Consider the following 24,662-nt stretch of genomic DNA (forward strand, 5'->3'; position numbering starts at 1 on the left):
AACGGTAAGAAACAAATATGTTCTATGTGCATTTTTTTATTAAGGTGAGGTATAACTTAGCAAACATTTAAACCATTTTCACTAGTTTCCAATGTAGAAAGTGTATGTTAAACCCAAAGTAGATAAGGTAATTTATTTTTTCTCTTCTTGATCTCAGTCATAAGCTGTGGGACAAAACGAACATCTCTCTATGTGTAGCTCTTCTTATGTAAAACTGACAATTAATATTCTATATTGCAACCTAGAAGACAAAACCAAGCCAAACATAATCTGAAGTGCTGCCAAGGATGCCCCTGGAACAAGTCTTTAGACTGACCTATGTCACAAAAAGTAGGAATCTTGACAGAAATACTTAATACATAATTATTTAAAATATCATTCTACCTAAGACTGAAATTTGGTCCCCATATTTTCAAAGATTTTTTGTAAAGGAAATGCAGAATGTCACAGCTGGTAAATACATACAGGAATCCATCTTGCAAACCAATAGAGGGTCGTACTGTCTGCCCTGTAATGAAGAAATCCTATTGGGCTCACCAGTAACTAAAGACTTTCTTTTACTGGTCACTATGGTAAAAAAATATGGTGCAAGTTGTTACCTTTGAGTTTTCTCCCCTCTCAGGATACATGTTATGACTTCCGTGTAGAGGTAACCTGGATTATTTTTAGCTATCTTTGATTAGGCTGTATTATGCAGTGAAATAAAAAAAAAAAACCCTACACATAATGAAGCCAATTTTAATAGAATTTTCATCTAGAAAGAGTTGTTAGCTAACAGATGGAATATCAGCTTAAAGCTACATATAAAAGCATGCTTAGCTACCCTTTATTAACTATCTCTGGTGAGTCATCACCTGGGACTTAGGAAACACAGTTTGTGTGTACCATATTTGCATTAAAGGTATAAATTAATATCCAAATCTCAGGCAACTGCTCTTACCTCTGCAATTCTAGCCACAGTTTTCATTGTTACCTACTGAAGTTGTCACCCTGGTAGCAGGACAGCATAACCATCATCCTAGCCCCTTGGATGAGCCTATACTGTTCAGGTGCTCTGTTTCTTTTAAATGAACATTCACCACTTAACAAACAAAGAAACAAAACCCCAAGCTGTCTGTCACAAGACAACTTGTACTTTACTTAAGCAGCACAGAGGGAGAAGGTGAGTCTTAATCAGGGGTTTGCAGCTGGGACTGTCTCATTTCAAGCAAGCACTTCAGCTCTCAGTGTAGCAGCAACTGCAAGAGAGGCAAAGTTCCCTTTCTGTCATGAGGGCAGGTTCTGATTTTTTCACATCAGGGAAACTATTTCCTGCTCAGCACTATCTCTGAGGAACCTTTACTAACTCCATATTTTTTCCTTCATCCAGAAAGCAGGATACTTTGCTCTCATGGGCAATATAGAATTTCATAAGGTTAAGATCTATAAAGATACTGATTTTCCTTAAGTATTATCTGATACTGTTAAGAGTTCACCTCCTGTGGCTTGTGGGTAAGATATATCCAGCCATAAAAATTGTTCAATATTCTGTGATATTATACATGGACATTACCAATAGTCTGTAAAATAAGACAGTCTGAAATATTGGACGTTACTTAATTTTAATGTACAAGACAGTACCTGAGTTAATGAAACAAGCCATGAAGTCATTGTTTTATAGTAAACTCCATCTCTGCATTTTTTGACTTACAACTGTAAAGAGCAAAAGCATGTCTTGTGACAAAAGGTGAAAAATATAAAAGCTCAGACAGATCAGGAGTTCAGTGATACACTGTCTGACATTGCCAGGCAACAGGTCTGTGCTTATTCCCAAATCTAAATTCTTGGACAACAGAATAAGATAATATTCACAGTTAGGTATGTCAGAGTGCTTTCAAAAAAAAAGCCCCATAAAAGTAATTAATTCTAGAAAAAATGGATAGCAGTTACTTAGTCTGCAGTGGCATTGATACTTTGCTTCATGCTTCTTTACAGACTTTCATGAGGAAAATCACTTCTCTAAATCTTAATGTCACTTTCCCATTTTTTTAGCATGCATTGGGCTTTTATTTCCATATGCTTTCAAAAGGGATTGCACCTCCAGAAGCTCTCACAGACTTCTCACTGTGCATCAAAATCTTGGCACAGAAACTGAATATATCCTTTTCCAAGCTACAGGTTTTAGTGTGCTACCAGTTCACTGCATTAAATGGCCATACTTATGGTTTTATTACTTAACTTTACATTGTCAAAGAGTATTCAAGTAGAAGTGTACAGCACATGCAGCTTTACACCACGTTATTTCACAGAGAATAAAAGAAGATAGACAATATACAATACAGGACTCAGACAAAATTAATAAATAGACAAAACAAAGCAACACTTAGGACTTCAAGTGTCAGACATGGCTGAAAAGCACTTTCCTCTTTCTCTGCCAGCTTCTCCCTTTCCCTTTTTATTAAAATACTAAACCATGAGCATTAAGAAGCTCTTAATTTAGCTTTATAATAAAAATTGAAATCCTTCTTAACCAAGAGTATAGTATTGTTGAAATCTGTATCCTTGATTATTTTATAAGGTGAAGGAACAAAGTTAAGTCAAGAAAGGTAAGGAAAAAAGGAGTCAAGTCAGAAAGAGAAGCAAGAGAAGTCCTAAAATGCCAGAGGAAGGAAAAGATGAGTGTGCCTTATAGCAAGAATAAATTTGTAAGTTAAAATTTAATCTCAAAGACTTCCTTCACTTGAGACAGCTAAAATACATTTTGTAAGGACTAAGAAGCTGGTATAATATAGGAGACTAGGGAACACTGGCTTGTGATTCAGTGTACTCAACCAGTGCACACATTTTATCCAACACTTCTGCCACATCTCCATTTTGTAATGGAACACGCTTCCAGGACAGCAGAGCTGGTGCCAACTCAGATGGCCCTCAAAGTAGAAGCAAAACAGCCATAGTGATGTTGCCTTGTCCTTTAGTACTTTAAATCTACCCTAAACATCAGAAGAACACGTGGTCTTGTGCTTCATGCAGACCTTGCAGTGCCATCCAGCTCAGAAGTAGTTCACTACACAGGTCAGCTGTGACTGTCCATGAATCATTTTGAGAAACTGTCAGAATCAGTGAAGGTTCAGGGTAGCCCTGATGGGCATCTTCTTTCTGTACCTCTAAGCAGTTCTGTCTTTGGCAGTGTTTGCTGTGTCTAATATGTCTCTCTGACAGGGACTGTTCTGCACCATGCCTATATTCCCTCATTCTAAATTTTAGTGTCATTGGGCATTGTAGGTTGTTAAGGAAATTACTCAGTCTGACCATTCATGAGACTCTCTGGCAGTCACATTTCCAACACCAGATACTGCCACTGCTGGGACCAAAGTCCCTTCAGAGACAGCAGCTCCAGTGAGCTGACAGGTGCCTGCTTCACTCCACACCCCACTCACACGTGGTTAGACCAGGCTTCCCCACCAATTCAGCTCTAGGTTTCCCACAGCAGAGTCTCAGATGCCTCATTCTATAATGCAATTTATTCATACTGCAGTAACAGAGAGGCAAGTCAAGCTGGTTCCTCTGAGGAGGGACCCCCAACAAAGCAACAACCCCTGGGCTTGTATAACCTCCCAGTCCAAGCATATGCAAATCTCTTCCTCCTGAATATTTGTCTCCTGCTGTGACTCCCAATCTTCGTTCACCTGGCTAGCACCACAGGTCTTCATGCCCTTTGTCATAAAAAGGGTTGGCAGTTCATGGCTTATTGTCTCCTGCTGCTGCTATCCTATTCTAGACTTAACAGAAGCAGCTGGGAATCTCTCGTTCTGGCATGCAGATACTCACATACGGCACATAAACCATTGCCTTTGCAGCAGAAGCATCCAGGTTTCATGATACTTATTTTGCTTGTGTGGCTAAAGTAGTGGATAAATATTGTTAATAATTTAAGCAATATAGTAAAAAGTTAGTATTTCACCAGACTTTAAATAATACAGAACTGCCTCTTCACCTGGCAACCTCATGACAGTCAAATTCCCACCTGTTTACTTGTTTTCTGTGTTTCTGCTGTAGCTGTGAAAGATGACATTTGCATTTGCATTGTAGGCCTGCTCCTATTTTGCTGTTTAGTGACTAAAACACTTTCCAAGTAAAGGAGTGTATCTGATTAGAAGGGCGACTTGAACCCCAAACTCCCTCTTCCTGGCTGACTGCCCTCACTATGATGCCAGTGTGAAAAACAGCCCCATGGCTGCAGTGTCCTGGCTGCTGTGCAGCTTTCCTTCTGCAAGGTTTCTTTGGATAAGCCATACTTAGTTAGGTCAATCCACTCAGGTTTAATTAGAAAAGCCCACAACAATTTGTCAATTAAATGTATGTTCCCAAATCACTTTCACTGCAGATTTACACTACAATTCTCTATGAAATCAAAGCAGCTAAACATATTGAAGATTTCATTCAGTGTGAATAGTCAGCTGCCTCATATCAGCAAGAAGAACATATTTCTTTGATTAACACTTTTTTCTTTCTTTGAACATCAACAAAATCTTGATAAAAACCCTAGATTGACAACTTAACACAGCCTTCAAGGCTTTACTATCAAACTCCAAATCACTTAAGAAGCTTCTGCTATTTCTGCTGTTACTATAGTTATTAATATATCACCACAACTAAAAGAAAAATTCCAAGAAGTATTTTAGCTCATAAAAAAAAAAATCAATGCTGCCCTTGTTTTTTATATATTGTGAGCACAGATACACTAACCACAGAGAAAGTTCTCCAGTTGGCCATTACACTCCCAAATCACAAGTTACTGTTCCAAAGAGCATTCGATGCCTTTAGACATCTTCATAATTGGCTCGGAAATAGCATGCTGCAAGAAAGGTTAACAGACCTTGCTGTCCCTCATATGGACAAATCTTTATTAAAAACAGTGTAACTGAAAGGTTCTCAAGAATCAGGAAACCATATTACTTGCAGTTGTTCCCTAAGTCTAATTTGAACAACAACAAAAAAAAAAGGCAAAACAAACAACTTCTTCCTCTGACTATTATATTAAAATCCTAGGTAGCTTTTAATACATCTTCCTATGACGTGTATTCAAGTGATACTCTGGTCCTGAATTTTAGCTCATCAGAAGAAAAAAAATAACCTAAGGTCAATATTATTTTAAAAATTAATAATAATTTATTAACCTAAGGAACAGTGTTAATTCCTGCCATAACTAAGTTGACTTACAGGGATTGAAACTGGATAGAATTGAAAACTTTCCAAGCTTAATAAATTCCAAGCAACTACTAGATAACAGTTGTTATGTCCAATGATTTTCTCCTTTTCCTGTTGTGGTCCATTTTATGCCATGGCATGCAAACATTACAGAAACATCAAGCTCATTCTCCCAATTTCTGATCAGTAAGGAATTCAGAAATCTGTAACTCCTGACTTTAAAACTCTGAGAATCAATACCAAAATTACATTGTTCTCCACATGTTTCTTTGCCCATCTTGTATCCTATCTTGGTAGTTTCCCCATAAAGTACTCCTGGATATTTTGAGCTGGAAGGAGCCAGGGGTATACTGATCCCTTAGCCAACAATCTGCCACATGCCTCATTGATCTGAACCCTTTTACCCAAACCAGAGCTGAACATTAGAGAGCACTCGAGACAAATAATACATATACAATGTGTATTTCCTGAAGAGCAAAGAGAGGGCTAATTGAACATGAACTACTTTTGTTTGAGCAATCTGGCAAATTTTTTTAATTCCCACAATTTCTCTGTGTGACAAAAGGAAAAGGTGAGAGCAGGGTCCTAATGCCCTACACAATGGTGAGAGAAAATGACTATCCATTAATCTTCCACTTCATAAGCAGATGTAGATCAATAGTTGCCAATCATTCAGCAATAGAATTGTAAGAGAAGCCAGAGAGGAATTCCTTCAGTGCCATGACAGCACACAGAAATATCCTAAAATGAGTAAGCCTGTCTTAGGAATGGCAAGAATGTAAGAAATTATATGACTTAGTCTCAAAGGCATAAATGACCAAAATAGTATTCCCAAAACACATCAGAACTTCTGTTAGGCAGACTATGAAGCATCATGGGGGAAAGATGGACAATATAACTCTAAACAAATTTTATCTCTTAGATAAACATGGCTTCAATAGTAGTAGTGTCACATATCAGAATAAGCAACAGCCATTCCCTTTAAATCACCAAGTCAGCCAATACATTTTTCTGGTGATGTTTTTTGCTTTGTGCTTTTTTCTAAAAATGTATTTAAAATTTGTTTCACAAACACACACATACACACACACACACACACACACATACACACACAAAGACACTGAAAAAAATAATATTTTGGCTATCGTTACATAACACAAAATAAAAAAATATCTAAAAAGAAAAAGCAAATATGAAAGAATGAAAACATAAATTTGGTTATATCAATGCTAAAGACATCTTCAATACTAAGACAAATACTTCTCAATTTTGATTATATACTTGTGTCCTTATCAGGTGAAATAAAAAGAAGTAGTAGTCTGTATTATTTTACAAGTAAAATCAAACTCCAAAATTATTCTGAAGGCAACATTAGGACAATGCAGTTATAACAAAGGTACTGTTGTTCAGCTGCATCTATCATTCAATTTTCATAAAAATGCATTACGTGAATTGCTCTGTGATATTAAAAACAAATATTTTCAAAACATTTTCTTTGGAAAAATAAATCCTATGTTAATAAAATGAAGATATAAATTGGAAGAGAATAAGAATTTTAACTGAGAGAGATCTGATTGATTGATCTTATTTTCTGAGATACACAAATTATACTTTACTTCATACTACAAGTTTGGAAATACCTCTAGCTTTGCACATTTCTTAGAAAGGGCTATGCAATCTATTGCAATAAAAATAAGGAACTTGGAATCAGATCAGAAAACAGTCAAAATACTTACATGAAAACACACAGACATGAGCCAGGCAAACTACTTTCAAATGGGATAATGAGGCAAATGGAAAATGTTATCTGAAATTACGGAGATGTTGACACAGGTTCTTCATTTGATATATTAAGTACTTAAAATCGCTTCAGTTATATAATTAATAAGATAAGAATTTTGGCTACTTAATCAGGAACTGACATATTGGCTGAAAGCATTACTTTTCAGGTAATCTATTAAAAGTGAATTCTGAACAGTAGTACAAAGGGTTAGGAAGGACTGGCTACATTCTTCAAAATTTTCTTCCCAATTACATAAATTTGTCTAATATGATGCAAACCAATTCGCAATTTCAGAGTGTAGAGTTGGAATCTGGAGTATATTAATCACAAGATTCAGGATCGGATGCAAATCTAAGAACCAATTTCTTGTGAGTTAAAGGAGAAGGCAAGTAAAAGCACATGCTGTATATTGTGTCAGTCTTTGCTGTACTAAAGGAGTATTTGGGTTCTCCTCATTATCTATGTGTACTGTAGTAGGGGTTTAATTACCGGAATTAAAGGATTAAAAAAAAAAGCCCCATAAAGCACCCACAGTTCAGAGAAAAGGTTTTCATTGTTCTGATTAAATTTTAATTTCTTTGTACTAAAGAGTATTGTGTTTATGTTTATTAAATAGGAAGTGTAAAAATTATCCCTTAACAATTAATTTTGTTGCTTTTAATGGATTGGATATTGTCAATCATATTATATATAGGTGCATTGTGGCCACTTAGCAATATGGACTGGATTTTGAAAGAAGGTTTTGTTGGGTTTGTGACATATATTAGAAAGGGCTGCTGCTGAACTGTTTATAAAACCCAGCATCTGTTGTAAACATGAATTATAGCCACATCAAACTTACATAAAGATTTGCCATTTGCTTCTGAGATTTGAAAATTAATTCATTCAAAATGAAGCTTGAAGCTGCAAATCCACGTTAGTGTTCATTAGTTCTGATTATAATCCCTCTCAAAAAAAAAAAAAGCAGTATTTGATAAAACCCAATTTTATTACAAAGTGCTCTATTTAGTGTGCTCATGAAAATACAAAGAAAATAACCTTATTGATTTGTATAGAAATGCTTGACCATACTTCATCAACACGGAACAAATAGCAAGCTGTAGTTTAGCAGTTTTGTTACAGTGTTTTTCGCATCTACTATAGACTCCTCTCACATCTGAATTTACTACAAATTAAAGAAGTTAGAAAACTTTTTCTGTCATTGTGTATTCACAGTTATTTCAAATGGTGGGACTATACTGTGGAAGAGACCAAGATTTAATTCCTATGGAGTTACATTTGCCTTTAACGCATTGTAATAAAAGGCAGTAGTTTTAATTAATTAAGGAATGTGTAAAACATTCACTAGGCACTTCAATACATAGAAAAGGTTCAGTGACCTGCTCTGAGTAACAAAACATCATCTGCAATAAATTTCTTCACCAGCCTGACGCCAGTTGAAGAAAATTAGATTCTATTGACCTTGGGCTGTAGCATATGGATAGACATTTTGTAAATCAACAGTTTGTTACTTCCACAATGCATGCTGGGCCAATCCCTCTGTATGATTCTGCACCATAAACAGTTCTGTCTCCTGGAAATGCAATGATTTTAACCCTTTGACATTAACCCAAATACATTTTACTCGACAATTTCTAAAGAAACTATTTCTTTAAAAACTGGGTATCACTACATATCTTATAAACATAGAACTTTCTTAAAAGAAAAAAAAGACAACATTCCCATATCTTGTCAATAGTACTAGTATATATGTTAGTCATTTGTCTTTAAAAGTGCAGAATGGTGATCCTCCCCAATGGAAGTGCCCAATGAATGAGCAGCCCTTACCACTCTAACAGTACAAAATCTGATCCCAGTTTAGTCCTGCAGTAGTGAACTCAATAGCTGCAGACCCCAAGAATACAAACATAAATTCACTGCTCTGCTTATGGTCTGATACAGCACACTGCTTTCAGAGATGTACTTTGAAATCCCAGGGCATGCCCAGGACTTAAGGATTCCTGCTTAACATAAATTTTATACAGCACACTGCCTCTAGCCCTCATGAGTCTGAACCCAAGGTTCCCCAACCACACCAGCCTCCCAGACAGCTGCTATAGAATAATGTTTAGGAGAGTAAGAAGTCTCTCAAACAGAGGGCCTTAGCCCATTAACACTTTCTAGAAAACATGAAATCTTATATCAGAGAGAGGTGCAGATACTGCAGATGCAAACTACTGTGATTTTGCTCTCTAGACAGCAGATACAGGCTAAACCAGATTTGTGCTCCAACTATCTTCCTTTGTCCCAACTCAAGCACACATTATGTGCTTCAGGCATTATTTCTAAAGGTGGGCTACTACATGTTTGAAGTCTGGCAAAAGAACATGCTAGTTTGTTTTTTCTTTCTTTCTCTCTATAAACATTATAACCAAGAGCTAGGCAGAGTAGTAGTTTAACTACAAGACATCTCTTGCCTGTGGGAAAATATTTTGCACTCTATCACAAGTATTTTCACATTGCTTTGCTTCTTCTGATGACTACATTTGCAGCAATGCTGCCTGAGTTCAGAGGTACCGTTCCCTGCAGCCTTTTCCTTTTTTGAAAAGGAACCTGTGGGATCAGTGGGACAGGTAACAGATGCCTGCAATCTGGTCTCTCTGTGAGGCCAGTGTCTTCTTTTTAAGCATTTTCGTATCAGTCAAAACTAGGAAGAGAGGAGAAGTTGAAGGAGAAGCTGAAAGGCCTACAATTAAAGTTAGGAATTTGTGTTGATCCTTAGTATCTTCACTGAAAATGTGAGGTTGTGATTCAATCCAAGAGACTCCATCACCCAAACCGAAAAACTGGAAGAATAATGAAAATATCAAAACAGTTTTTTTCTTTTCAAAATGAAACATTTTGACTGTTGGATTCAAAGATGAAGCAAGTCAAATTTAAAACAAAGGCAAGCACATATGAGAATAGACCGTTTAATTCACCCCATCACAACTGATTTTGCTCTTAAACTGATTTTTTTCACTTTCAGTCACAAAACTTGAACTTCAATTCCAGTATTCAAGTGGAATAACTGTGTTATGGTTTCTTTGCTGTCAGGCAGGACTAGACATCCCTTACAATACAGCTTTTGAATACAGTAACAGGGTATGCATACCAGGATTTTTTTCCCTTTTTTTGAATGTTAGCCAAGATATGATGCTATAACATTGCATAGTGCAGTACTCAGGACACACGAAATAACTTGCTAATTTATCTGCCATTTCTCCTACCTTTTCTTGCTGTGGCCCTTCCTTATTCTCCTGGAGAACACTCGAACACGGTAAAATCAGTAATTTCTATTACTTAAAATCTTTCTTAGAGATTAAATGCATAGATATCAGCACAAAATAAAAGCATAATTAAACAAGTTGAGAGGGAGTCTCAAAAATATATGGTCAGGAATATGACAACTCAAGCTATTAGGAACTTTTTCTGCTTTAGTTTTCTTCATAAAAGATGGAAATAGAGTGATGTTTGGAAACTTCAAAGACAACATACTTAAGACTGTAAATGGAATTTATAAATTCTGCTTTAGTTTATTGAGACTAAGAAATATCTTTTATGCTATAGGATGCCAAAGAGTCAAATTAGTATGCCTAATTGAACTGAATATGGTTTTAGAAAAGCTAACATCAACTTGAATTATTTTTTTGTTGAACATATTCTTTGTTTCCTTGTGTATATTCCAGTCACATAACTCATACATCTGTTATTCCCAGCATCGAGCCTATGATGTTTACACAGATCTCCCTGTAGGGCATTTTGGACTAACTGAATCATTATTTCAACAGAATGTCCTAGTTTAATGATACTTTCACTTGAAATACTGCCTTTTGCAAGTTTTATCCCCACTGGCACTAACTCAGCCCTTCCACGCTTACATCGGAAAGTTTGACCCTACTCTTAAGCAGGAGATGCTGGGAAGGAAACTGATTTCCCAAACACAGGGTTGTGAGCACTTCAGACCTGTAGAGTGGGTAATGTGACAGCTGAGATTTTGGGGTTGATGAACACATTTAAATCTTAATGCAATGTCATTCCTGGTTTCTGATAATGTGTGCTAATGATCAAAAGATATAATTAAAATGACATATTAATATTCATTATTTTGACAGAGCTCAGGATGCTACTGCTGTGTTCTCACTTCCATTCTCTACTATTTAACCATCACCAGAATTCTTCTCTTCCAGACTTGGGTTTAGGAACAAGTAATGTATATTTTAAAATCACTGGTAGACATTTATGCTGAGCCTTATTTGGAAAACTATATGGAGCCATTCCATATCACAGCTTACAAGTATAACATTTTCAAGATATTAAGGCATGTATAAAGTATTTTTTAATTGAAAATTAAACTTCTGAACACAGATGACCCTTTTGACAAAGGAACGTGATTTCAATTTCTTAAGAAACTCAAATAACCAGGTGCTTCATTGCAAAGGAAACAATTGATAATGTGGATTTTTAGCGCATGAATATTGACACAAACTTAGATTCTCCAAAGACTTATATGTCCAACTATCTCTAGACAATTTAGAAACCTACACCTTAATTTATTTCTTTTTATTTTTAATAAGTCATGTATACTATTATATGTATACTATACATGTATTACTATACATGTAATACTAAGTGTTTATGTCCAGAATCTGTGAATACACTGTGAATATGTCACAGTTCCCAAGACCTAGTTCCAAAGAATGCCACAACATTGGCTAACAGTCATTAAAAAAAGCCATTCTAAGTGTTGCAATATTCTCTCACCTTCATTTTGAGAAGAAAAACAGTGCAAGAAGATTTTGCTTCCACACAAGTAGAATGTGTCAGGATGTGTTTTCCTATTAGTATGCTCTATTTACACATGAACTTTGGGGTCAGAGTGGCAAGGAATGTCCTCAGGAATTTGAGGATGATTACCAGGATTTAATGTAAAAGATTCTCTAACTCCAAACTTAACTAAATTACTTCACTGAAGCAAATACCTGTGGATTCCAAAAGATCTCTGCACACAATACAAACTTAAAGTTTCTCTTCAGTAAGGAAAATTTTTGTATATTCATTTTTCAGAGTAGAACCTCAGTGCAACGACCTGCTCTGAATGATAGCTGTGGAAGTTAAAATGTTGGAAAATTAGGCAAGAGGAAACTAACATAAAAGCAAAAAAGAATTACTTTTTTTAAATCACAAGAGATATGCCCATATGACAGTGTAGGATTTTCAAATGAGTAATGTAGGGTTTTCAAAGGAGCAGGTGCTGTTAACTACAGAGCCCACTATGAATCAGACTTGAGTTGGACTTGCTGAGCCTAAATAATTTAGATTGCATAGAAAATTCTACATTCTGTTGAATTAAGTTTTGGGGCTTAGCAGACAACTGAAAAAGGGGTTTCTTTTCACACATTCCAGGAAAATGCTGCTGCAACATATTATGGACTTATTTCTCCACGCAAATAAGTGGTAGCGAAAAGATTTGTGAACTAACATCATCTGGAAAATTCTATTGAACAGAAATAGAAATCCACTTTTTTTTCTCACTAGACAAAAGAAAACACATTTTACAATATCAGTTTCTATTATACTTTGCTCGAGTCTTTATACTGTTTTTTAGAAAGGCATAACCTTTCTGAATAATTTTTAAATACCTAGAGAATCATTTCTTTTTTTCAAGTTCTTTCAATATCACAGTACCAAAGTACATAGGGACTACGACTATATATTTTTGTAATTAATTTCCTAAAGATAATGTTAGAAATATCAGGTTCCTTAAAATATAGATGAATTTCAAGGTGAGTCTGCTAGCAGATGTTATTAATGGCATATGATTTATTGTGACATGAAATCTGATCTGAAACTCATGTTATTAGCCGAGCTTTTTACAAATTATAATTGCCAACTGCTGAAAATATGCAGAAAGACCACTGATAAACTAGCTTCATCTTCAGGGCCTAGAATATCATCATTTGCTAAAAGTCCAGTATCTCTAGACCTGCTGGTAGGGTACAGTACCTAGGGATCCATAGATCAGGCTTGAGTTCAGATCTTATCCTACTATAATTCTTTCAGAATGAGAAGCATCAGAGCTAGGAAAAGGAGGTCACAGAAAACAAATACATATTGTGTTACTTGAAATATACACTTGGGTTCAGAGTATGCCATTGCATAGATGCTAAACAGATTGAGTGTTTCAGAAAAAAAAGCCCCCATTCTGACTGTTAGCTATAAAATATATACTTTTAATGTAAAAACAGTAAGCAAGATAATGTTCAAACATATTTGAACATCATTCTGTACAGCTCTTAGATGAGAACACAAACAGCATATTTTATCATCCTAAAGTCTACAAAGATCTGCATCTACAGAAGACTTTCCAGGTCACCCTCATGGAAAACTAAACAGTCTATGGTTGGGGTCACAGTGAAAAAACATTTCTGTTAGTAATTATTTCTAGACATTCTCTGTTTATCCCAAATAATGTTGTATTTTACTTTTCTCTCCCCATGTGTCTTTAAATGCTAATTAAAGTTTCTGAAATGTTGCTTTTAACCACCACAACTTACTTGCTAAATTACCTAAATAAGAAGAAACAAATATAAACATTGCATTATGAATGTTATCTACTCAACAAACCAGATAATTGAATTTACAGTAAATGTAATACATTTTTAATCTCCAGAAAAGCTTTGCAATAGCACTGAAGATTCAAAAAGCAACACAAGAAACAGATGCAAAGTCTCACTCCTGACTTTTTTTATAGAAACAAAGTTTCTTAATGATAAAAGCAGTTATGTGTAAAATGGCATTCACTTGCCCTTACTAAGAGTATATGTGGAAGAGCCCCCTGTCAATGTACTAGTGTGAGTGTGGGAATGAAACATAAGGATCACCATCTGCAGCTGTCTAAGAAGTGTTCTTCAGTGCCTAATGGCAAAGTGTCAGTTCAGGGATCCTCACAAACACAATGCATAATCTTGTCCATGCTAGTCTTACAAGGCAAACATTTCACCTGTGAGAACAGTTTATTTATAATGCTATTCATTTCAGCTGAAATACCAGATATGAAAAAGTTACACTACAAGCAGTCTGGAAGCCCATGCTTAATATAAAATGAACCAATTTCCTCTCTTTTATAAGAATCAATATTTTAAAGGATGTGCAAAACTTAACCCCTCACAGACCATATCTTAGTAACATGGAAAAATATTTTAATATGCAGGTATTTTTAGATTCTTACCTACTGTTGAACTTCTCTGGATGTTTTTCTCTCATGATATGGAATCTGTGGGCAATTGAAGCGTCCTAACAGGATGACAAGAAAAAGCACCATGAATGTATTGTGACAGGAAAATTGCAAAACAGAAGACTGAATCTGTAAAAAATGCATATCATTTGTAAGGTGCTTCATGAACTGTCATTTTCTACAACAGCAATACTCTTATCACTTAGAAAGCTTACAGGTACATTGTTCCCAGAATGGGATGTATCTGAACTTAATAATTTATTATTCTTGTTGCAGTCTGCATTACTTCTTTTTACAAATCAAACATGATAGTTTTCTGTAGTGAAGATGTCTTCAAATTTTATACCGCAAATAACATCCAGGTATAGTAAAGGTTCACTATAAGACCATTGACACAGTTGTGTCTTTTAGAAATACCAAATAAGCTATTTGAAATCCATTTCTTTAGTAAAAGTGAGTGACAGATTCAGCAAAGTTACTTTATATGCATACAAGTTGATATCTGCATATGACATTCAATAGCTTTCTCTAAAATTGGGTAGAAAATAGGAATAATTCCTAGAAGATTCCCCATTTGCTGTATGTCAGGATGTGAAATCATGTGGGGAAATATTGTTTAATATAAAAAAGAGATTTATTAATTAAATAAATTTAATCAATATTTTAAAATGTAGTAAATTATGTTAATAATATAATTGAAAAACATGTATGTGAAATGAAATAGCTGAATGATGTAAGTGTATAACATTTAGAAGAGAATCAACCCATTGTGCTGGTGGGAGTTGTTGAAAATAGAATAGCTGGAACTGATGTGCTAGAATCAGTTTTCAAAGTAGTTTTTGTATCTCCTTTGCAAGTATGAAGAGAATTTTTTCCTCAGTCCAGATCATGTAATATTTATTTCTCATACTAATCATTAAAACTTTACAAACTGGGAATTAATCTTTTATTTTTTATGTATGTATTAAAGGAGTTATGAGAGTATGAAATCCACCAACTCTTGAGTCTTGCAGGGGATAGTAAACACAGAGAAATCCATTTGTAATGTCTTTGTAATTATGTCCTAAAATTCCAGATATATATCAATATAAATATAAGAAGAGTTAGTTCAGTTAGTAAGAAATTTAAATTAATTCCAGTTTCCATGCAAATAGTATTTGAGAAAAACTACAAATAAAACTGTCACTATAACCAACTTTCATATATATGGGTCCCCACCCATTATTTACCAATTTAAAAGATTATGAAACTATAAAGGTTAAAACTTTGAAAGAAATATTAAATTCAGTATAAGCCTATATCTAGAAACATTTTAAATTATTTTCGAACAATGAGAATTAGAATTTGCAGGCAAAAAAACCCAAATAAAATAATTAAATAATTTATTAATGATTCCAAATATGACTAAAACTTTGGTTCAAAATAATTTATTTAAACCAATCAATGTTAATCTGAATAAAAAATAAGCAAGCATTTAATGCAATTATAAAGATACCCACTAATATAAACCATGGCTGCAACACTTTGTGTTTATAAAGGTTTTTATTTACTAGAACTTAAGCAGGGCATGCACCAGAGAACTGACTGGCCCAAGCTTCAAGGTTTGGTTTACTAATTCATGTGTGCTTTGAAAAGATAAATGTATGAACTTTAATACATACAAACCATTGAAGTCAAATTGTTCAGATAGATTAATAACATATAAATAAAATTATACAATTATGAATAAAAAGCAATACATAATTCATTAAATATCACACATACTATCTACATAAGGATGTCACACAGTATAAAGTTTTTAGGCAAAACTTGTGATCACTGATCAAATGAAATCAGTTAGTAGCAACATTAAATGTGCTGACTCCATTAAGGTACTCAATTTTTTTTATGATCTTGTTATGTAGTTTCAAAAGATGTACATAGTTTCCTGCTTTAGGCACATCACATACATCATGTATTTTTCTATTATATTTAAGGATTGAATTGTCATTCCACATTTCACTGTTCTGCAAGGAAATGACAGCAAAATTCCCAAGTGAATAGTGTTAGTAAAAAAATGCCTTATTGTTCTGTTCTGTCATCCAAACTGTCATCTGAAACTTTCAGTGCTGTATTCTCAAACTGCACTCACTGTTAATTTAAATTTATTTTTACGTGCAATTTTATAAGGCAAATATCCACAAGTATCCAGGTGATCCCACAGTTCTTGGAGACGGATGAAATAAAGCTGACAGTAAACCCTGAGACATCACACTTCTAAACAAAGCCTGCCAGCTGAACTAAAAAAAATAACTCTGTTAACTTTGGAAAGACCCATCATTCATACTTTATCCTGCATTAGATGTGCCGGCATTAGAAAAGTATATTTGTTAGCCAGTTTCATATGAAAAAGAAATGAAAGGACTATTGTTGTAGTTAACTGTTCATTTTCTACACACTGAAGCATAAGACAGACCCAAGACAAAATGAATAAAGGAGTAGTAGCATTTTTGACAGAAACTGGAAACACTAATCAAGGACTAACTGTCTAATGAATTAAATGAAAAGGCTAATGTGCTTACTCATGCATAACAAATGCAAGGCACAAACAAGCTAGGGATCAATGCCCACTGCAGATGGCAAACAGGCAGTTGTTTCCATGCAAGGTTGATTTGATCAAAATTTTCCCCTCCCTGAACACTTTCTGACTCCAAAATGAATCAACTAACTTAATGAGCAAAGAGGTAAAAAAAGTAATACACACAGCTAATTTTGACAGGCACAACACAAGACAGACACACACCAGGCCAATTTCACTAGAAAAAAATGCTGAAAAGCTACTTTTAGTGATGGAAACTGTAAACCAGAAGAGCAACTACACACAGATAAGCTCAAAAGTAGGGGAGCTGCTAAGGCTTCCTTCAGCTTATACTGTCCAACTATTCTTTATAACCTTTAATCAAATCCAAAGTAGAGTCCTTAGATTCCCTAGCACAGGGACCTCTTCCCAACCATAACTCCATGCTGTAAGAAAATCTGACACCAGCCCGTGCTGGCTGTGCATTAACAAAACAATCCTCTGCTTTAGGAGCAAAAAAAACATAAGAGAGAAAAAAATAAAACCAAAACCAACCAACCAACCAAAAAATCCACCCAAGAAACTAAGCTGAGTTTTCTGGTTTTCAGATGTCTATTCCTTTACTTGTTAAGACAGCAGCATATAAACTGGTATAAGTAAATTAAAAGCAATGGGAAGAACTGAAATTAATTGTGACTTGAGATTGAATAGGAGTACTGTCTCTTAAGAGCTGCTGGAATTACCAGATGCCATCCCTGAATCCTGAGGAACAACCATTAGAAGTTTCCTGGGTGAGGAGAGCAGAGAGTCCTTCATTGTGAGTTTTTTGGCTACATTTGAAACAGGATTAATTTCAGCAGACTTCATTCAGCCATTTCAAATAGAGGCATCTAGCTGAACCTGTTTAGACATACAATTGTTGCTGGACCAATGGAGAATTTCTTTCTTTTTTGTGTCAAAAGCCGTATTAAAATCACTTAATTAACTATACAGAAACAGAGCAATATTCACATGTATGGTAAATCAAATATAGTTTGCAAAATATGCTGACCTTTCCTGGTACCTGATATTGTGAATGGCCAGTAAAATATGAGAAATAATTTTTGCATTTTACTATAAAACTGTTGTGAAAGAGAAAATCCAGGATTCAGTAAAGCAAACTCATATGCTTCATGATATTACCTAGCAAAGTGAACAGGATTTTTAAAGAAAGATCATTTGACAGTCAGATACTAGTCTATAATTAATATAATCTCTGGAAATTATTAATTTTTATTAGTAAACTGATTTGCATTCTGGCATGAAATGAAATTTTCCAGCATTACTATATCTGAATCTGAGTATTTTCCAGTTTTACAAGTAACACACCATAAGTACATACTTAAACATACCCAAAATTTGTGAAATTTTTATTATTACTAATAATAATCTGAGGAGAAACAATGCTGTCAAGCCTGTTACAAGATGAAAGGAGGAGGAAAGTTTATGGCATCACTCTACTACGAAACTATCACCTTTCCCTTCATCCACATTTCAGCCACAGAGCTCATTTTATACCTATACTTGTAACACATTTCACCAAACCATCCAAGAATTGACATTTTTTTTCAGGAGCCATTTTGCATCAGAATCAATGTTGGGCACAAAGTAATGCTGAATACAGAGCATCTACAGCAGAACTAAGCAGCCAATTAGGCAATTTTGTGTTTCTGAGACAATTATACGAATGCTTGAGTTGTATGGTACTATTCTAAAATTCTGCATTTCTTTTTTAAGATACACAGTATTTTTAGTCATTTACATGTCATGACAACAGCCTACATGATAATTTTTCTTAACTAAATTCATAGTACCAATCTAATCTGAAAGAAATGACCACACCATGTGTTCTTCTGTATGCCTTTCTTGTTTAGATGGTTTCCACTCACTACTGTAGCATTTAGAAACAAGAGATGAAAGAATGAGTATTTGAAGAACAGAAAATGCAGTTTATCCCAGTTTAAATTCTACAAAATTGTACACGCTCTTAAAAAATGTACCTTTATATCACACAAGTATTCAACCAGGACATATATGTGATGAACATGCAGACATACACAGATATATGCACCCTTACATCTGAACCTGTTCAGGCTCTGAAGCTGGACTAGCCTTACACCTCACTCAGGTTTGTTTTAAATCCTGACAGTGAAGATAAGATAGAGAACAGACAGAGCATATCTGAATCTACACCTAGGAAATGGAAAAAATATTTTAATTGAACTAGGACATTTCTCAAAGTGACCTGCCAAGAAGAAAAGAAGCTTAAGTTGCTACACCTCTTTAATACCTTATGATTGACTTACACACATATATATTCATCTTTTTAATGGGTATTAGCATTACCGGAAAGCAATCTGAAGCAGTCTGTTCAGAGGAGTAACCTTATACATTGTGAATAACCTTATAGAAAGATTAATGCATTTAATATATGTCTATCTATAAGTTTGCTGTGATTAAAATTTCCATTAAATAATAATTTTTATGCTGGTGAACAAACAAATAACCAGTGTGCATCTTCTTTGGATACAAATGGTCTGATTATTCTTTTTTTCCTAAGATGCTTCTTTAATTAAGGCTTAATGGATCGACAAGGCTAGGAAGCTTAAGGGATAATTCAGCAACCTGTAATCTTTGGATCAGAATGCAAATCTAACCTGAACAACCAGTTTGCTCACATCAGTTATTAATGTGGTATAGTACAGATGTACAAAAAATATCACTGAAAATAGATGAAGAAAGTTTGCTGTGGTGGCTTAAAATAATTTCTAGATAATTATTTTTTAGAAATTATTTTCTAGATAAACAAACATCCTCACAACTATGCATTCTACTTTCTGTGCATATATATAAAATACAGAAAAACAGTACAACCTTAATTTTAGTATTTCCCACCCCATAATAACAATCTCAGATAAACAAATCATATTGAACCATTGAATGACCAAGTATAGAAAAAGGCAGTCAAGAAGCTTCAGGTTCTGCCTTGTTTGAATCAAGCTGTCAGTTCACATTTGACTCCCAGGTTTTTGATTAAATTACATTAATTAACCTGAGAGGGAAAGGGATTTAAAAAAAAAATTCATTAATACATTAGTTTTTGGTGAAACATTAGTTACTATAATTGCATTAGTTTCTGCTGATATTTTGAGCCGTTTTGGGTATAGATGAGAAAGATGGTAGTTTGAAAACATCAGAGCAAGAAGAGATTACAAGCACTTCTTAAAACAGCTTTACTAAAAGATACTGATAATTCACTTTCTTAAGAAAAAAATCTGAGAACAAAAATCTGAGAAACTTGCATTCCTGGCTTTTAAAGAAGAACACAGAAACTGTGAAGATAATGCTATTTATCTGTGATATTCTCTGATGGTCAAGTTTAAATACAGTTCAGCAGTACATGCATTGCTGAGTCAATCGACAGTTCATACTTTAAATACTCATTTAAATAGGCAATATCCCAAAACCCAGGATGAAACATAAGTAACACAGTATTTATAAGTGATAGACAAAAGACCAGAGGATAGTAAATCTGGAAATTGTAACAAAAAATCAGAAACAGACCTTCAAAGGTAAGCATATTTCACCTCCCTTTTTTATTTGAAGTCAGAATTCTGTTGAGTTTCTGACACTGTACACAAAATGGAATCCATTTTGCAGGAAAAGACAAAATATTTGTGCAAAAAAACTCAGCCACTCCAATGTTCTGCCTGTGTATAACTCTGTAAATTGTGGGCACATACAGCAATTGATTCCTTGGTATTTACTATTGATCAGTTTATACTGGGTGACCCCACAAGTTCCATCTGTGTAGGGACCAGACCTATAAGATAAGCCTTTGTACCAGTATCTCAAGGACCTTCTTTGAGGAGCTATTTTGGGTTTTAGAAACTGATATTACATTCCTATGCATCTATATTTTAAAGTCATTAATCAAGTGCAAGACTGGAGGTAAGACAGGCTGTTACCAGACCATATGTGTCATGTGCCCCATGACTCAATGCAATGCAGAGGACATGTACCCTGTAAGATGATCTCTGCTGAGTCTACACTGCACTACATCTTCCCTTCTTTATATTCGGTCACCCTAAATTTACTGTAACTGGAGAAGGGTTCTTCTAGGTCCATGCTAAGTGTTTATGTGGTCACTAAAAAGAGAAGGAGAAAAGTGATCACATGGCAATTAGCCAACATAGCCATATAGACAGTGTATTAAATATCTTGTATATTAAAAAGATCTCTGTGGTAAACCTGTAGTAGCACTTCTGATAACTGCTGATCAAGAACTACGTTGAAATAGTCCCAAATTATCCTGCAAAATGAGTTTGAGCAGAACACAATCAAGGACATAGCTTAGGCTGAAAGTCAATACAAGCAACACAATGCAATTCAATTGGTTGTTGCTTTATATGTTCTTCAGAAACACAGAAATAGCTCACAGGTGTCTTCAATAAAAAGCATAGAAATTAAGTTTACATTAAAAGCTTGTCTAGCATGAAAGGAGTGCCTAGACTTTCATGCCCAGCACTTTTGCAGTTCTTAGGAGAGAAAAGTGAGTAATTTGCTCAACTACTAAGCTTTTTTTTGCTGAAATACTAATTAGTGTCATCACATTAAAACTTAGAGAAAAAAGTAAATTTGGGATAAGGAATAACTGCTTGTGTAGTGTCTTGAAAAATGATACTCAAATAAGATTTTTCAAAAACTCTCATAATAAAAAAACCCAAAACACCCCCCAAAACCCCCAAACATAAATCCCTTTGAGTATTTTTATTTTGAACACTGATTAAGTTTGCATTAGAGCAGTATTCTTGAGGGCTGAATGTAGGCCCTTAATTTTGGTGCCTAAACTGTCAGGGTGATCTCCCTATCCTCCCAGTATGCTCAAGAGTTAAAAGAAAGCTCTTTGGAAGGATTCTCCCAAAAGGCATGTTGACAAGTTTCTGTTCTGAATTGTTAGTTCAAGGTCTTTTGTTACTAATCATACAAGAAACTGAGCACACCTAGCTTCTCAAGTTTATGAAGGTATGCCTGACATGCCACAGTTTGAGCAGTCCTCTGAAATCCTCGATGGGGTTCAAGCCAAATCTTGTATCACCACCCATTTTATACACTCATTTGTTTGATAGGGATCAAATAATAAATGTTCACCTGACTTCTCCCTAGCAACTTCCCATAACTTGTTAGTCAAAGCCTTGGCAACAGGGTCTTATAATTTTAATACATATTTATGCTATTCATTTGTTTCCATAGCAGATATTTATTTTTATAAGAAATATGCAAACCACTAAAACATCTCTCATTGATTTATACTCTGAAAGAATATTTTTCTCTTAATTGAAAAAGGTCACTGTTTTCCTCATTCATTATGTTTTTGATTTGAAATTTAAATTTTTGCATTACAATATTATTTATTGTCTTTCCTATTGGACAAACAAATATTAATTTATAAAAAAACCCCTAACATACTCATAAATTAGGGCTAGATGTTGGATTATTTATCTACAGATGTTCACTCTCTCTCTGCGCTGATTTACGACAAACTTTTCAAGATCCTCTCCCTTACATCTTTCACATAGCCAGTTTGTTCCGTCTCATAGGTCTTCCCCTAGAAGCAACTTCCTTAACTTTTGTTCAATATCTGCAATTTTGTCTTGTGCAGCATCAATCAAAATATTTCCTGAATCCTTCTCCTTTATTTTCTTGCTAAGGTGTATAAGGTTTCTAATTCCCACCTTTGTGGAGGTTCCTTCAAGCTTGCTCCCTTCTTTCTCCTCTACCAACACAGGCCACCTCCTTGTACCAGTAAGCACCTGAGATTCAGTTCAGACCCTAAGGGTCTGTCAAAGTGTGAGGTAGCTGTGGGAAGGCCAGAATAGCAAAAATGGCACAAGACTGAGACAAACTGAGACAAACCTATTTAACAGTAAGTCTGAAAATAACTGTCCAACTTGGAGAAGCCTCCAAGAATGAGCTCGATTCACGTGAGCTAGTCATGCCAAGTTTACTCCCACCACATTGGTTCTCTGAGTGTCTGAAACAGTACTGCAGAAGTAAAATTAAATTAAACTGTTCATAACAATATTAGATGGAAGAGATTACACCCTAGCAGATCATCTTGATTACCTACTGGTTTAACTGCTACTGTTAATCAAATTTGCAATTTAAAAGGTGAATGCATACTTGTTTTCATGCACAGTGGAAGTGATCAAATTCCTTTCTGGAGTGAAAAACCCAATCACATGCTACATGTAAATGACCAATATTTTCATGAAAAGCAAGGGGTTAATATTCTCTGAAATATGTCTGCCAACCCAGTAACTTAATACAATAAGTTCATATGAACAGTGTTTGATATCATTCCTCTCAAGTTAAATAAAGCCCAGGCTTTGCAGTAACAGCTACCTGAAATGTGAAATAGACTAAAAAATGGAACTTGATGCCATCTTACTGAGCTTTTAGGGACTGAAAAAGATATTCTCTCTGAATAAAAGGGAGCTGCATTAAAAAACAACTTAAACATGCTATGGCTTAGAGAATGAAAAGCCTTTTCTGGACTTAATATTTGGATATGGAAAAGCGTTAAAATATGTCCAAATATAAACATGTGTTTGTGGAAGATGAATTCAAATTTAAAAAAATTAATTCACATATATTTTCTTTCCAAAACAAATCAAGCTTTTTCTACAGCTGCTTTGAATAAGTAATTTAGATATGCAAAACATTTTACAGTGATGGACCACCCAGAGAATGACATACAAAGGTTATGCAGTAACTATTTTTGTAGACTTTGGACATTGAAAGGCTTAGAGGTTAAATATATCTATTTACTACACAGAGAGATTCTACTATGGGCTATAAAGGGAATAAGTCACAGGTTATTATCAGAATATTGATACTTAGGGACAACAAAAACCTTGTTCTTTATTGCACTAAAGGCACTAATAATTGAGAACTGTAAAGTTTTTTTAAACAAAATCAACATGGAGTTAAAAATGGTTTCCACTGAAAAGGGAAAAACACCTAGCAACTTTAGAAACTACCAGTTCTGTATTTCACTCTTGGTTTATGTTAAACTGTTTCAGTATTAAGCAATCTCACAGCAAAATAAAAAATACTGTTCTTGATGCAGTCAGAAACCCAGGAAACTGCACTAAAGCACTTTGTTATGATTTAACATGTACAGAATTTTGAATCTAAGAAATAAAAATGTCCAAATTGCTTTCAAAGTGCTGAATTAATCCTTCATAGAGGGTCAAAGAAATGCTTTTTCTGCCTTTTCACATCCCAAGGATCCAAATTTGCAGAAGACTAGTGGAAAAGTCTAGAGTAGTGTAGTGAAACTGAGAAATTCCTTAAATTTTCTAGCAAAAAAATTCCCTCTCCCAAGAGTGCACTTGCATAATGCTTTTTGCCTAACCATCTGGACAGACTCAGTGCGTCATGGTTGTTTAGCAACTTAGGACTTTCATGGTAGCTTTGAATATATTATACCAGTATCCTATTCTCAGCTTCAAATTGTTTGGGAGGATTCTATATCTGCATAAAACGTCTTTGCATAAGACCCATTTACTCAGGATTTACAACACATAGGAGGTTTTCTAGAAGGCTAAGTTGTTTACACTAAATACTAGGGTACAATTCCCCAAATTAGTGATCTACTTTACAAAGTTACTCCCCAAATGATCAAACTAAGGGTGCAAACAGCTGCAGTGCAGAGGCAGGATGAGCAGAGTGAGTTCAGGAGAGAACTAAAGCATACAGTCAAAGTTAGGTCCACGAATTTTCACTGCAAACAACATGAATGGGGAAGTTTCTCTGAACTCTAGACCAGACAGTTA

General features: G+C 34.8%; 1 protein-coding gene across 9 annotated transcripts in view; it reads right to left on the reverse strand.

Moving 5' to 3' along the window:
* LOC138106446 (diacylglycerol kinase beta) overlaps window positions 1–24,662 on the reverse strand; it is a 425,706-nt gene that overhangs the window by 123,589 nt on the left and 277,455 nt on the right. For all 9 annotated transcript variants that reach the window (XM_069007051.1, XM_069007050.1, XM_069007054.1 and 6 more), the window contains one exon: window positions 14,220–14,284. In XM_069007051.1, coding sequence (XP_068863152.1) covers window positions 14,220–14,284 — 65 coding nt within the window. The remainder of the gene's footprint in view (window positions 1–14,219; window positions 14,285–24,662) is intronic.

The sequence above is a fragment of the Aphelocoma coerulescens genome, chromosome 2 (genome assembly GCF_041296385.1).
Source record: "Aphelocoma coerulescens isolate FSJ_1873_10779 chromosome 2, UR_Acoe_1.0, whole genome shotgun sequence".
Classification (NCBI taxonomy): domain Eukaryota; kingdom Metazoa; phylum Chordata; class Aves; order Passeriformes; family Corvidae; genus Aphelocoma; species Aphelocoma coerulescens.